The 15015-nt window shown below is 36.4% G+C and overlaps 2 protein-coding genes across 3 annotated transcripts; both read right to left on the minus strand.

Annotated features, from left to right (window-relative positions):
- Window positions 1-1032: 1032 nt before the first annotated feature.
- Window positions 1033-6001, minus strand: LOC105041205 (metal tolerance protein 10-like). The gene is given in 7 exon segments (XM_073253416.1): window positions 1033-1294; window positions 1296-1501; window positions 1841-2071; window positions 2443-2523; window positions 2960-3205; window positions 3527-3664; window positions 5921-6001. Coding segments are annotated over 7 exon segments (1113 nt in total). The 3' UTR covers window positions 1033-1164.
- Window positions 6002-7079: 1078 nt separating this feature from the next.
- Window positions 7080-13590, minus strand: LOC105041204 (metal tolerance protein 7). 2 transcript variants are annotated; one of them, XM_073254240.1, is made up of 7 exons: window positions 13378-13590; window positions 10310-10422; window positions 9667-9912; window positions 8433-8513; window positions 7797-8027; window positions 7367-7513; window positions 7080-7288 (listed from the first exon to the last, which is right to left on the minus strand). In XM_073254240.1, exons 1-7 carry the CDS (start codon window positions 13556-13558, stop codon window positions 7169-7171), a joined length of 1119 nt encoding a protein of 372 aa, XP_073110341.1. In that variant the 5' UTR covers window positions 13559-13590; the 3' UTR covers window positions 7080-7168. The 2 variants fall into 2 exon arrangements, with proteins under 2 accessions (XP_073110341.1, XP_010916369.1); XM_010918067.4 differs by having other exon boundaries at window positions 7080-7513; window positions 13378-13589.
- Between the last annotated feature and the right edge of the window lie 1425 nt (window positions 13591-15015).

Here is a 15015-nt window from a genome sequence, read left to right on the forward strand (position 1 = left end):
GAGTTTATCAATTAATAATTATGATATTTAATTTAATTTCAATTATCTGGAGATTTTGTTTTTGAGTTAAAAAATAAATTGACATGATGTCCTCACCGCATTCCTCGGAAAAGTATTAAATCATTGTTTTACCATTTTGATGATTTATATTTCCAATTCGTTAGTCTTGCATCTCAACTGAGATCAAGCAACATATTTGCTTACATTTTGATGGCACTAACCATCGGATGGTTGTCTTATCAAAAATAAAAATGAAAAAACATCAGATGGTTGGACACGTGAACCGTGGAAAATACAAAATCCATTGGGGCCAAAGTGTCTTTTAGGATTTTCTCTGGGAAAGGGCGGCGAGACGTTGGGAGATACCTCCAACGGCGGCCTAAGGTCCAGCACATCCATTTTCACAGCAGATCTAGTCCTCACCGACAAAATTCTGTAGGGACCGCTTCAGGGAGAGGAGGAAGGGAGAAATCGAAGTGTAATATGAATTAAGTTTTAGCCCACAGTCTATTGCTATTTCTATTGAATTAGGCTGAAAATTCTATAGATAAATGGATTGGACTGTCCATTTAAACATGATCTTACATCAAACAAATTTCATCCAACTCAAATCTTATGGAGAAAAAAAAGAATTTTATAGATTTTTTTCCATCCTTCAGTCCTAAGGTTAGAATTTGGATTGTATTTAGATATGCTTTAGAAAATATGAGATAGGGAAGCCAACAAATCCGATTTCTGAAGGATTTTCAGCTCAATTCTATGGAAATACTCAAGGTTGTTAGAATATTATCTTTCAAGATGTTCAATTTTCTGAAAAATAAAATTTCTAAATTTATGGGTTATCATCCTAGGAATGTTTAGATCGGACTTCCCTCCTCCATCTTGAAGTAAAATCTAATATGGAAGCCATAATTTATAGGGATATGCACCGGTCAATCTGCTCCAGTAATCGAACTTAAATGAGAGAGAAATATCAGGATCATGCAGGATCTCAAGAAGGTTGCTGATCTCCACGAGGACCTACACCAGGCATTGACTTTGGTACGGTTATGCTCACAGAATATGAAGACTGGCACTCTTATCTATTCCTGATCTCCAAGGACCTACAAATTCGTCAAAGTGCTAATAAAAGCTGTCAAAACTTTGTCGGTATCACCTATAAATTTAATGTCGTAACACATTAGGCTTACGTTCAGGCCTGTGACTCTGTTCAAAATCTACATGCACAAAAGCACGCTCAACTTCCGGCAGCTGTTCAAGTCTTTGCCGGAGTGTTTCACCAATGTCATGTCCTCCCAGGCAAGATAATGTCCACCTCAACGAAGTATTGAGAACCGAAAGTATACGCTCGAACCGTAGCAATATGCTTGATTGCTGCATGGTGATTCCAAATGAGGTAAGTCAACTTCGTTAAGAGGTCAGGGGGTGCTGTTTTCCCAATTAATGACCATACATTCTCCATGACAGTCTTTGCCCATGTACTGATCGTGCATAAAGCTATCTGCAGCAAAATCCAATACTCATCGGCACAATTCATGGATAGAAGCATTGTTACAAAAATTGCAGGACAGAACTTAGATACAATTTAATAGTTGATTTGATTCTCCAAGTTCAATTTTATAAAGGAGGTCAAGCGTCCAGCAGTAACATAAAAAATTTCATTGGAAATAATTGTGCTTATGCATTTTCAAAGATAAAGAGTGCTGATTGTATTTTTGGTTGTGCATTCAGGGATGCATATCTCTGCAATTTTGCATCTATCGCATTCATAACTGTCTCCATTTGTCTAAAATTAATTCTGTTATAGTTAAGAAAAAATGTGCTTGATCATTTAGCTTACCATTATTGCTCCAACAGGATCTATCCACCAATAGAATCTAATGGCAAGCAAGGCTGCTGCTAGACCCATGGAGTTAGTCATGACATCAAATGAGTGATCTTGTGCATAAGCTCTAACGATTTCATTCTTGAAGTTACGGCAATAAAGCATGAGGATAAATTTCACGATGGTTACTGAAGTCATGATACCAATCACCCATTTCTCCTTCTTCTGATCAATAGCAGGGTGGGACTGCAAAATAATGGTCGATCATAAAAGAATGATTACAAATTAAAATCTCGAGGATAGATGTATTAAACTAATTGAGTATTAACGTCAGGAGCTAAGCATCTTTAAGTAGTATAGCTTTTTATACTCATGACGTGTGAGAATGAGATTATATTAAAAATAAGCAAAGTCTTTTTATTCCATTTTATTGTTGTTTACAGGAAAACCTACACCTATCCTCTCTTGTAAATCATATAATTATTTGGTCTTGTACATGAATCAAATGATTATTATCCTTAAAAAATTGTTAATGTAATAAAAGCTAATAAAAAGAAATAAAGATGAGAGAGACGTATTAAATATATCATGATATGGATCAGTTGAGATATATATACCTGCATAAGGAGCTGTCTACCAGACTCTAATAATACTTGCAGACCAAGTGTAGCCATCACAGAAGCAAAAACTACAATGCCCTGCAAAGAAATAACAAATGGGCTCACTTGGCTCTACGTCATTGCTTTGTGCTCTAACTAATGCCTTGCTCCAATATGTATCTGATGCTACCTATTCATGGGAGGGTTGCCAGAAAAAGAAGTAAGAAGAGAAGTGGGAGAGATTGAGTACTGTTGCACCCTATCCATATATTGTTGAGTTGTTGAGATCTCCATTTTATTAAGGGCGATTCTCAGTATCTCAAAAATATTGAAGTTGCAGAAGCACCTCTGTCAAAATTCCTTCTTCACATGAGCAGCTACCATATAGAAGTAGTACTCATCATCCAACCAAGCCCTGCTACTCTAGTATTGCTAAAGGTCTCGCTAAATGTGTAGAATCCAACTAACAGTCTCCATGTCAAATAAGTAGTGTTTGGCTCATTATAATTTTGATAAATCAAAAATGAAAACTTACCACTGGCTGCATCCGTTTCTTGCCAATTGGATAGCTAAATTGGTTAGGCTTCTTCATGGCATATGCCGTGTACCAAAGAATAAAACCTGATAGAAGATCCAAAAGAGAGTCTAAGGTGGAAGCGATAACTGCCAAAGATTTGCTTTCAATTGATGCATACACTTTGGCCACAAAAAGGACCAGGTTGGCTATGTTGGAAAGCTTAACTGCCATGCTTTCACTCTTTGCTAGCTGTTTTAACTCATCCTGGAAATGAGAAGATCAACTAAGAAGATGCATATATACACAGACTACATGATATCATGTTTGCATTCACCATTGTGCACAAGCAATATTTGTATATCATCCTTGTAGCCCTTGAGTTTTTTTTTTTTTTACTAAAAAAATTATATATATCACATTTACTACATGTTAGTTATCATTCACAAAGTTAGCAACAAATCACACATTTGAGTAGAGTTCAATATTGTGTCTACTTTTTTTTTGCACTTTAGATGATTCTTTGAAGAACATTAGACATAAGATGTATACAGTAAAATCTCTCTACAAAAGGTTAACAATATGCACCTGTGTGGGGGCTTCCTCTAAACAACCTAATTCGATGAAGCTTTCCATTTCATTTAATCCCTCCAAAAGCTTCTGTTGCTTCTTATAGTACTTCGCTATCTTGCTTTGCTTACCTATTAAAAGAAAGTGGAGAATAATCTACATACGGATTATAGTAGTAATAAACAAAACACTGCAAGTAATCCCTAATAAATGACTAATGTTTTATATGTATCAACAAATTCAATCCCTCAGTACTCAATAACTCAACGGTCAATGGTCATCAAATATTCAGTCAGAGCATTCCTTAATATTTGAGTAATGACATGTGGAAGTTTAAATACATATAATATAAAACTTCAATTTAAATCGGAATCAGGAAAGCATGAATGTTAGTGGGACCATGTTGTCTCCTTTTTCCTCGAAAAAAATCAGGAAAGGTCAAAAAGAGATATCATATAAAATTTCATTGTTTATCTTTCGGAACCACCATATGCCCGTATTTATTTTATAAAACCAATTAATTGCACAAAATGGCAAAAGTGCTGTTATATCTGATTATGGAATCTTAGAACCTTATGTGTGGGAATATGCTATGTATGGTGTAAGTCGACTAACTATGAGAAAATCATTAAATTTTTTTCCTAGATGAATGATCATATTTATTTGCTCTAACACTAATGATTAGATATGCTGATGTCTAAACAAAAACCCCTGAAAAATGGCAAAGATTCACTTCTGCATGTTAGTAATTAAAAAGACGAAAATATCTCAAGAACCAAAGAAAAAGTGGAACTAATGTCTCATTAACAATTAGATGAGAGAAGTACTGAAGGTAAACCTCCTTGGCTAACCTTTGGCTCGGCTGATTTAACTACACTCATTAGGTTAACCTGATTTGCCGCCAAGTTTTAATGATTGTCTCATCTCATAAATTTTTAGGCATAGCCATAAAGAATTCATCCATAAGTTTTCTACTGTAGGCATGTTTAGACTATTAGACCTTAAATTTTATAATATCCATGGGTTGAATTAGTACAACTAGCATAATCAAAGTGAGATAGACTTATATTCTTAAATATCCAAAGTATTTTTGGAGTGGGCCGATCCGAATCCTATATAGAGAAAAAAAATGGCCTATTGATTGTTCTTATCTAATAGGATTTGGACCGGTCCACTTCAAATATATTTTAGGTATTTGTGAATATAAGCCTAGTCCAATCTAAGCTCAATCATCCAAAATAGGTCCCAAGTAATCTTGCTACTAATTACTTATTAATGATTATTGCCTAGTCTAGCCGAGATGTGGTGGTGGGGGATTGGTGCCAAATGTGATAGGGTTAGTAGTGTTAGTTGGGTCCTCCCTATACTTACGCAAACACCAAGTATCTTTGGAGAACTAAGCAGGACTCGGAATTTGTGTGTATCCGTTCATCGCAACAAGCTTACTTCCATTCGGCTGCTAAGGCAGAAACAACGGTCAAGGAACATGGCTGTATCCTCCATGGGAAAGGATTCACCTTGTTTTGGACCCATTCACCATTGGATCACCCATTGCACAGCTCTCAAAGCATCCCAAACTCTGTTGCTCACCCATCTGCACAGATCTCATGGATGACCCGATGGAAGATGGGCGCAAGGTAAGGGGAAGCCTTTCGTGCGAAGGATCCGTTACGATCCAACCATCAGGGCCTATTTCGTATTTCTAGGTTTCAGCGGATAGCTGATATGGGTCGTTCCCAGGCCACATATCTCCGTAGATACATTGACCCACTAAATTATTTAGGTTCCTTCGTAGCCTCTAGAAGCCTAGCTATATTTGTTTTCGATGGACTTGTCGGCCCACTTTAGATTGCTTTATTACATCTGTCTTTATTTGTTTCCTTTTCCATTTGCTAGAAAGCTAAGAAAAACCCCAATGGTTGATTCTTTTCCATCTTCCATGGCAGGGGAGGTAAGGATAGCGACAGGTTAGATGCTGATCACATCAGCTAATATTTAAATCTATCCAATAATTAAAAAATCTATATTCAAACTCACCTTGGGTAGATTATATCCGGTGAAATAGATGATCATGCAAATTTTTTAAAATAATTATAATTTAAAAAAATATATATATTAAAATTATATTAGATCAGATGTGATGCGGGATATATCATGATCTGAATCCCCTTTAATTATTTTATTTAAAACTCATATCCATCTGGCCGGTTAAAATCTACCTCATTCGGAATGGGTTGCGTCGGATACACGATGGGTTAGCTATAATTGACACCAGCAGGGGGAGAGGGGAGAAGGAAAAAGGAAAGATAAAAGCGGAAAGGAGAAAGTATACGGGAAAGAGAGGAGAATGAAGCATGACATACCAAGAGTCACGGAGAACAGAAAGGAGCCAAAGGAGTGTTCTTTAGGTACTTGTGGCACCTCGAAATCACTAACGCTGATGCGCCATGACTGTTTGGTCGATTGCATCATGATGGCTGCTTCCATCCTCATAGGGGATTAAAGAAGCTCCATCCGATAGTCCGTGGATTCACTGCGGATCGGTCCATTGCCATTCCTTCCTCTCCCTATGGAATGATTATTCTTAGAAGATGAAGGAGAGAGGAGCATAACGTCACATGCTACTCTGACTTTGCTATATAATAACAAAGCATTTGCGCATGGGGGTAGAAAATGGGTTAGGTGTAGGCAGCATGGGTTGAAGATGGCAAGCAGCGTGCCGCATGCTGGGAGCACGTAGTATAGACCTGGGGGAGATTTTATTTTAAATAAAATATATGCGAAGGTGGGGAATGTTTTGTGGACACGGAAAGATTCTACCAGATGGAGCATGTTTAGAAGGCAGGCTCGGATAATAAGATTCAACCTGAATTTATGAACCGAAAGTGTGACCTTAACTATGGACGGCCGGGTGGTCAAAAACTCAAAAAGACGGCATGATATAACCTGAACCGACTCAGGGTATATTACCATCAAACAATACAATGGTGATGACGGTGGAGATCGCAGGCGCGACAATGAGAGTAATTTTATATCTTCTGATAGATTGAACATGCGTTAGCGGACTCCAAACATTGGGGACAATTTTTGATTGTTTAATTTTTAAGAGCAGTGGGAGCAGCACCAATGTTCAAAGATAAGCTGCAACGTCATTGCTTTTTTGTGTGTGAGAGATGTCAGTTACCAATTCCGGAAGGTGGTATGCTGTTCATGGTTGTACATGATACAGAACGACCGAGTAATGTTGGATATAAGAAAATGAAAGCCTTAACCTGAGTGCTGCGGGGAAACGATATCGGCTTGCAACTCTAAAAGTCTTTTTCTTTTTTATCCCTCTTCATTTTAAGTCGCTAAAAATGAGATTGGGTTGCAACTCCAGGTCAATTAGTAATCAAGAGTAAGTAAATATGACCACCTGGGACATTATAATTCCAGACAACCTTTTATGGCTTCAAGGCAATCTTTTAATTTGATTGCCAATTTTTAGGCGCATTACCCGCACAAGTAATCATCCATTTAGCACGGCAAAAGCCCATTTAAAATGCCCTCTCCTTTTTTTAAATGCTCTAAAGAGACTCAGAAAAATATATATTAGACATTGTTTCGTATAAAATACCGTACTTGCCATCATTATTAACATCACTCTTACTCTTAATAATTTCAGACCTTGGTCTTATGTTCCGGCCTATGAGTGAACTCGAAATCTACATGTACAAATGCGCGTTCGACTTCCGGTAGCTGCTCGAGCTTTTCCTGGAGTGCTTCCCCGATGTCGTGTGCCTGACTCAAAGGCATATTACCAGGCAAGACTATATCTACTTCGACGAAATAGTGAGAACCAAATGTATATGCTCTTACTGTGTCAATATGCCGGATTTCTTGATGGTGATTCCAAATGAGGTAGGTCAACTTTGTTAGATAATCTGGTGGTGCAGTTTTCCCAACTAATGACCATACATTCTCGAGTACAGTCTTCGCCCATGTGATTATGGTGTATAGAGCTATCTGCATCACAAGTTTACTAATTCATCAACATATTTATGCATCATATCAAAAAAATGTATTACTAGTTTTGTTGTTGGCATTTGCACAATAGGAATGGAAAATAAAACTTATTATGCTTCAATTTTGACAATTTGTTTTTAGGAAAAAAAAGGAGATGATGTAGAAGATATTAACAAATAATTTTAATTCAAAAACTGCATGAACTTAATTTTTGCTGCATAGAGCAGCAGGGGTATATGTTTATCAATTAGATACACTATGCTATCTTTGCAAACGAACTTACCAGTATTGCGCCAACAGGGTCCATCCACCAATAGAATCTAACAGCAAGTAAAGCTGTTGCTAGACCAATGGAGTTAGTGATGACATCGAAGAAATGATCTTGTGCATAAGCTCTGACGATATCATTTTGGAAGCTGCGGCAATAAAGCATGAGGACGAACTTCACTATCGTAACTGAAGCCATAATGCCAACCATCCATTTCTCTTTTTCATGGTCAAAAGTAGGGTGAGCCTGCAATGTATTCATTTGGCTGTTAGAAAGTAGCATCTAGGTGGTATTAGAAGTATTACACTAGTAACAGTTCACACAGATAAGCTTCTCTAAGAAAGTGCAGCTTTTAATGCTCACTTATGTGGTTTGTTATGTCGATGGTGAGTTATAATGAAATATAAGTAAAATCAAAGATCAATTAGCTATCATAAGACTAGATTTTAAAAATATACAATTTATTTTACAATATAGAGCATATGTCACTTCATGGTATGCATTTAGAAGAACAAGCTAACTTTTCTGACCTCGAGAAAAGACTTAAATGTACCATTGAGGGTCATGGTCGTTAATAATACCATACAAGAACACATATTTCATTAGGCATATCGAATCAATTATTATTAGGTTTAGTTGAAGAACATCTACCTGTGTAATGAGTTCTCGGCCGGACTCTAAAATCACCTGGAAACCAAGTGTAGCCATCACAGAAGCAAAAACTATAATCCCCTGCATGGTAAAAATAATAAGATTTAACTTGTTCACAGGAAGATCACCTCAAATAAACTAGCAATATGAATGCAAGTTAAATCTTTTCTTTTTGTTTCCTTTTTCTTTCAAGAAAAGGGTGGTAGAAGCAACCCATGTTTCATTATTAAGACAACAAGAGAGATACAGAGGAAAAAAGAGCAAACAGAAAACGAAACAAACTAAAGCAGTCAAAAGTTCTGTAAAGGTGTCTGTTCTGCATTCCTGAAATTCAATAAGCAGTAGATCTAAATTTACTCTTACCATAAAAATCAATTGCTAAGGGTAAACCCAAGAGTTCTGGAAGTGTAAAAACTTATATATGTCAATTATCTGAGCAATTTGCATATGAAAACCCAATCAAAATTCAATGAAATGGCGTCAAGATTTTTATCAAAGATTTTGGTTGTGAGTTGAAGCATATATTAATCTGTTCTCACCTACAGAGCTCTCTCCCCCTTTCATTCTTTATCAAACAGGTATCATCAAGTGATAGCATTCGATGTTACCCACAGAAGTTTGTACTACTGATAATTTAATGATTTATTCTCATAATATAGCATGCGTAATTATATGATGAAGAATTTTGAATATATGAAATGTAAACCTAAACCTTATTAAACAATTTTAATTAGCATTGATAAATATTTACAGAATTGACAGTTAGAACATTTAAATCTAAATTCTAGTTGGTTAATATCTACCACCACAGCATTATATGGGACCAAATGCAGCTAGCCCTCCTGCTTCTGTTTGGGGGAATGCCATATTTAGGTGAAGTTTAAGTGCAAAATTAGCATAAAGGATGCAATGCTTGTATTGTAAGTGTGGCACAGGGGTTATGCTGTAGTAAATGGAGCTACTGTGTGATAAGAAAAGAAAATGCCATTCGGAGAACCCTGCTATGTGCTCAGCATACAAGTCCTAATGTCCCTCCACCTAACAAGCAGATATTTTGGCTTTCAGTCTTGTTTACAGATGAGTCTCCCACCCTTTCTATCTCTCTATTAAGAAAGAAAAGAAAAGAAAAGAAAAAGGGAAATAAGTTCATCTAGCAGCACATGCAGAAAAACTTAATTGTCTATTTTCATTCTGAGATATTGTAGGATGATATGATGTTGGATAATAGACTTACCACAGGTTGCATTCGCTTCTTGCCAATTGGATAGCTGTACTGATTAGGTTTCTTCATTGCATATGATGTAAACCAGAGAATAAACCCTGACAGAAGATCCAGCAAAGAGTCTAAAGTTGAAGCGATGACCGCCAAGGATTTGCTTTCAATAGATGCACATACTTTTGCGGCAAAAAGAATTAAATTGGCAATATTTGAAATATTAATTGCCATTCTTTCACTCTTTGCTAGTTCTCTCAGCTCATCCTGAAGATAAAGTAAGAATCCTCAGTAAGTTCTGTACACAAAATAGGCAACTAAGAGATGTCTATATTATACTTGTTAGAAGTTAATTTCATTCTCACATTATGCATAAAATGCCATCCTACATCCCTTTCTTCCATAATCTCATACATATGCAGAAGTTTGGATGTCACTGCTAATGAATGCTGACTACCATCCATATTTTGGTAACCAGTCATCTCAAAATTATATTGGATAATCGAATTTACGATGTTGTTTAGATTTTTTTTTTTTTTAAGAACCTTTCTTTTGAGAAAATTGAAGAATATTACTTCATTTTCTTTTTCTTTAGAACGCTTCTCGAGTACCTTCCAAATAGAAGGAAAACATATAAATATGAATGGAAAATAAGATGACAGACCTCTGTAGGAGCTCCTGCTAGACAACCTAATTCAGCGATGCTTTCCATTTCATTGAATCCCTGTAGAAGCTTTTCTTGCTTCCTGTAGTATTTCGCAATTTTACTTTGCTTACCTGAAAAACCAGAATAAAGAGAAAAAGATATAAATTTGCATATAAAATACGTAATGAAGATTAACCTTCAAAATCATAACCATAAATAATGACTAATAGTTCGAATGTGTCAATATAGGTTTGGAATGTTTGCCAATAATCATTGAGAGTATTGATCCTTGATTGAGAGATCAGAGAATATCCTTAAGGTACAGTTAATTTACAGTTTCTACTTTTTTAAGGATAGGTAGAAGATTAGATGGACATGATATAAATTTTACCATGCAAACAATATATAGGAAAGTAGAACCTTCAAACGGTTTTATGTATTACTTGACTAACATACTACCACCCATAAGCGATCAAGTTTAAGTTCGATGAAATAAATTATGAAAAATCAATATAGATAAGAAATTGCATTATACTGTATTGGAAAATATAAAATGCTTTAAACGGTTTAGACACAACTTGAAGGAGAGAACTGTAAGGTTAAATGACTACAAGAAATTAGATGAGAGAAATATAAACGTCGAATGACCGTCCAATCAATCAAAAACAGGACATTGCCCTAAACCATATAGCCCTACATTTTTCTCAAAAACTATGTAGCAGTTCATGAAATGTATGGTGGATCTTATGCGTTCTGTTTTTCTTTTTTTGAGGGAAAACAAAAAAAGTCAGGCCTACAGCATGTGGTTCTATCAGCCTAAATTGACCGCTCGTTTGTTGGACCAAATATTTCTGCCTAATTTAAGCATGACTCAGTTGGATGCTTGAATCTCTGCTCGATTTAGTTCAAGTTTGGTATTTCGATTTTGATCAACAGAATGCGTTACTAATTGTTCATGCAAATGGCCATCTAAAAACAGTTAAAGTCAGATTGAATTGCAAGGCTATCGATCTGATGGTAGATTTCATGATGGATTACCATCTTTTTGAAAAATACTTTGACCTTGTCTCCTCCCCTTCCAGACAAACTTGGCTTCTAACTTATTGTCTATTAAGCAAAGATACTCCATTTTTTCACTCTTAAAAATGGAAAGAGGACCTGCAAGACAGAAAACTGCTATGCTGTCCTCCAACTTCCCCAACAGTTAAAATTCAATTTTAACTTCAGCCCTATAGGAATTATCATGATACACCATGGGAATTATCTCCCAAGGAAAATCAATTTTGACCTCAATGCTTAATGTATAGACTTGGATTTTAGCCTTTAGGATAATTTGTGAGGCTAGCATATTTTTGTTCTTCAAGCAAAAGCCAAACAAATTCCTCTTAGTTTCCTTTATGGTGCTGTTGGCCTGTATATTGTGTTTGGATTTTTATTAAATCATAGGAGGGGGCTATAATCAAGGCTGTTAAACCTTGAGTAGGGTGTTAAAACTTGAGTAGGGTGAACAGAGACTCCAGTAGTAAAGATCCAAAAACCAACAATAGTTTATTTCTCAGGTCTTCTATTTACTATAGCGAACAGGGCCCAACCAAGCAAACTCCAGTAATTTTAAGTAGATCAAGTTCGCCATTTAAGCGCACGACCACCATAGTACATGAGCCTATCTTACATATACTAGGCACAAGAAATCCACTTGAAAAAAAGAATAATCAGGGCACGGATCTTCTGTTCGTGTGTGCACGTGCATGTATGTATGATCCACGCTCGAATAACCATTATATGTCCATATATATTAATACATGTGTATACATATGCATATATTTGTTTGTATGCATATGTATGTATCTATATTGATGTATGTCTATATGTCTCCCAATATGGACGTTATTGCCGCACTTTATTTTCTTTCCTGGGACGGAAGGAATTGGGAGTATTTATTAATACGGGGAATAACTATAAGCATTTCATAAATAGAAACGGTTGGAACATCAAATCAGGCTGAATCTGGAGTGGGTACTAATGTGCTATTAATAGATGGTAACAGATTTAAGAATATAATGCAGTATATGAACGCGCTTATCTTTTCTCGTGTGTGCGCGGTTGACAAAGTGCTTGTAGAAACATGAACATGGGCTTTATTATGTCTGTGCGTGTATTTCCTAAATATGCATTCTTTTAATTCCTTCTCTAAAAAATAGATAAAGTGTATTTAAAAAGGTAAAAGAATTTGTTTTGGGTGCATATATATCTTGGCATGAGAGAAAGTTAAGATAGGGAACACACGGGATAAAATTAGCACTTTCGGTAAATATTTAGATATTTGTTTTTATTTAAAAAGGATATCATTTGTTCAGATCTTTCAATATATCTTTTTCTCATTCAAACTCTCTAATCAAGGATATAAGAAAAATAATATTCTTTTAAGCTTTTTTAATACTTATATCATGGGCCGATCACTAAAAAGAATGAAAACTCATTTCTAATATGAAAATTGAAGGTTTTGTTCATTATTGCAAGAGTTCCCCATTTTTTTTTGCCAATCTTTACAAATGACAACCATAAAACTTTATAATTTTTCAAGTGTCAATATGCGTCTAACTCATCTAATTAAGTATATCCAACATGGACTTTTGGATCCGAACGCGAGCGTCCAGATAACATAATGTATAAACAGGCTTCCTTTATGTAACCACACGTGCACGAATGTGTGTGGGTGCAGATGTGGGCGCATGCGCTCGCATATGTATTGTTTTAATCACTGGGGTAGAATGATGATACAAGATGCATCTAGAAAAATAAAACTCTTTTAGTAATTTCTATTTTCTGAAAAAAAAAAAACTCCCAGATGTACAATTTTGCCTTGCAAATCCCCCCCCCAACGCATCACAATCACCTTTTGTTTTCAGAATCGGATTATGTCTCTATAAATTACTTGCGTGTGCAATCAAACTAATCATTTTTTTCAAGCAAAATAAACTCTATTTCCATTCAATAATCCCATCTCACCACCTCATTATAAGATCAACAACACAAGACAAGTAGGAGAGCGATTAAGACGAGCATCAAGAGGGGAGACGACATACCATGGGCCCTACGGAACACTCGAGAGACAAACGAAGGGTCCTTGGGCCCCTCCGGCATCTGGAAGTCGCTTACGTTAAGCCTCCAACTCTGTACCGCCGCCGCCGGCTCCCCTTTAGGCCTCATCGGCGAGAGCAGCTCCGTCCTATAGTCCGTCGACTCGCACCGGAGCTCCATCGCCATGCCTGTCTCCCTTCTCTCCCAGATAATATATATATACTACTAAGAATGAGAAGAAAGCTATGATATATAGGCTATACTTTAGAGGAAGCGGAGTCGGTGGTGGGACGGAGTTTGATGACGGCACGGAGTGCTTCTTTTGGGCAGCATTGAGTTGTTTTCCTGTTGGTGGGTACAGGTGGCGATGGTGCTTGACACGCACCGCTCCAATTGGTAGGGGTATAGCAACATAACGTAATGCACCTGATAAGTTCAAAGGCACACCAAAAGAGTAACCCGAGAAAGCAGAAACGACGGTTAGCTCCTTCGGGACCAAGTGCGAGAGCCCCATCCCCTGTTAGGATGCTGTGTTTGACGATGTGTCAGTTTCTGATAGGCCGTTGCCTGGTGCGTCAGGGTTCGGCACTATGGGTCCCGCTAGAAGTGGGAAGTTTGCTGGTAACTGTACACCGCCACTCCCGCTGAACCCTCCAACTAATTTGGCCACGTTCCCCGAATTATACAAAGTCCAACTAACGTGGCTCACTGGATCTAGATTTTCTAAATAAATACAAAATAAACTTAGATTTTTATTTTTTAAAAAAAAACTACCACGTGATCACATACACCGCACGTAATCTGTTTAAATAAATATAATTATATAAATGTATCAAATAAAAATAAAAATAACTATGTAACCTTTAAATCAGATCGGATAAGATAGATTGAAATATTGAAAATTAGGATTGATGCATCAGATTGAATAAAATAGATTGATATATTGAAAATTAGGATTGATGCAAAGATGTGTCCGGCGCTGTTTCTAGAGAAACTATAAACTAGATTTTTTAGTTTTTCTAGATAGTTAGGATTCAGAAATTAGTAAATTTTAAAGAGATCCCATTCGTTTTTCCAAAAAAAAAAAAAAAATCCCATTGAATATAAAATTCAGTCATAAGAAAGAAAACTAAAATTAAACTTACATATTATTTCTTCGAAACAATCAAAAGTAATAGTTATTATGCGTAAAAAATCGGATAATGCTTCATACATGAATAAATTTGGAAAAGGATCTTCGTTTGTGTGTGTGTGCGTGCTTTTTTTTTTTTTATGATAAAACATCCTTCAATATCTAAGTCTAGATAATTGCAATGTTGGTCTTATATCACTTTGTTTGAAAAAAATAAAAGGATTACGAAATATATTGTGGCTCTCATCAACAATGTCTAAGGTCACCTCCACGTGAGTTCACTCAGACGCACTGATTCGGGCGTAGCTTCTGGAAAGTAGCTTCGTGATTCGCTAGCCTTCTCTCGGTGAAAAACGTGAAGGATCGTAAGTCACCTCGTGCCACGCTGAGTACGTTTGATGAAGTGGCTCATGTAACGCAATGAAACATCTATACAATGAATTAGTTCATAACGTCTGTGCCCATCAACTGGACAAAGGCATACGCATTCCACTAACAGGACTCATTTTGT

The sequence above is a fragment of the Elaeis guineensis genome, chromosome 3 (genome assembly GCF_000442705.2).
Source record: "Elaeis guineensis isolate ETL-2024a chromosome 3, EG11, whole genome shotgun sequence".
Classification (NCBI taxonomy): Eukaryota; Viridiplantae; Streptophyta; class Magnoliopsida; order Arecales; family Arecaceae; genus Elaeis; species Elaeis guineensis.

Excerpts from the sequence above, each read along its gene's own strand:
- LOC105041204 (XM_010918067.4), bottom strand. The coding sequence starts at position 13,558 with ATGGCGATGGAGCTCCGGTGCGAGTCGACGGACTATAGGACGGAGCTG. Across the intron at positions 8,028-8,432 it reads GCCGAGAACTCATTACACAG|GCTCACCCTACTTTTGACCA; the intron begins GTAGATGTTCTT and ends AATACATTGCAG. Across the intron at positions 7,514-7,796 it reads ACCCTGTTGGCGCAATACTG|ATAGCTCTATACACCATAAT; the intron begins GTAAGTTCGTTT and ends CTTGTGATGCAG.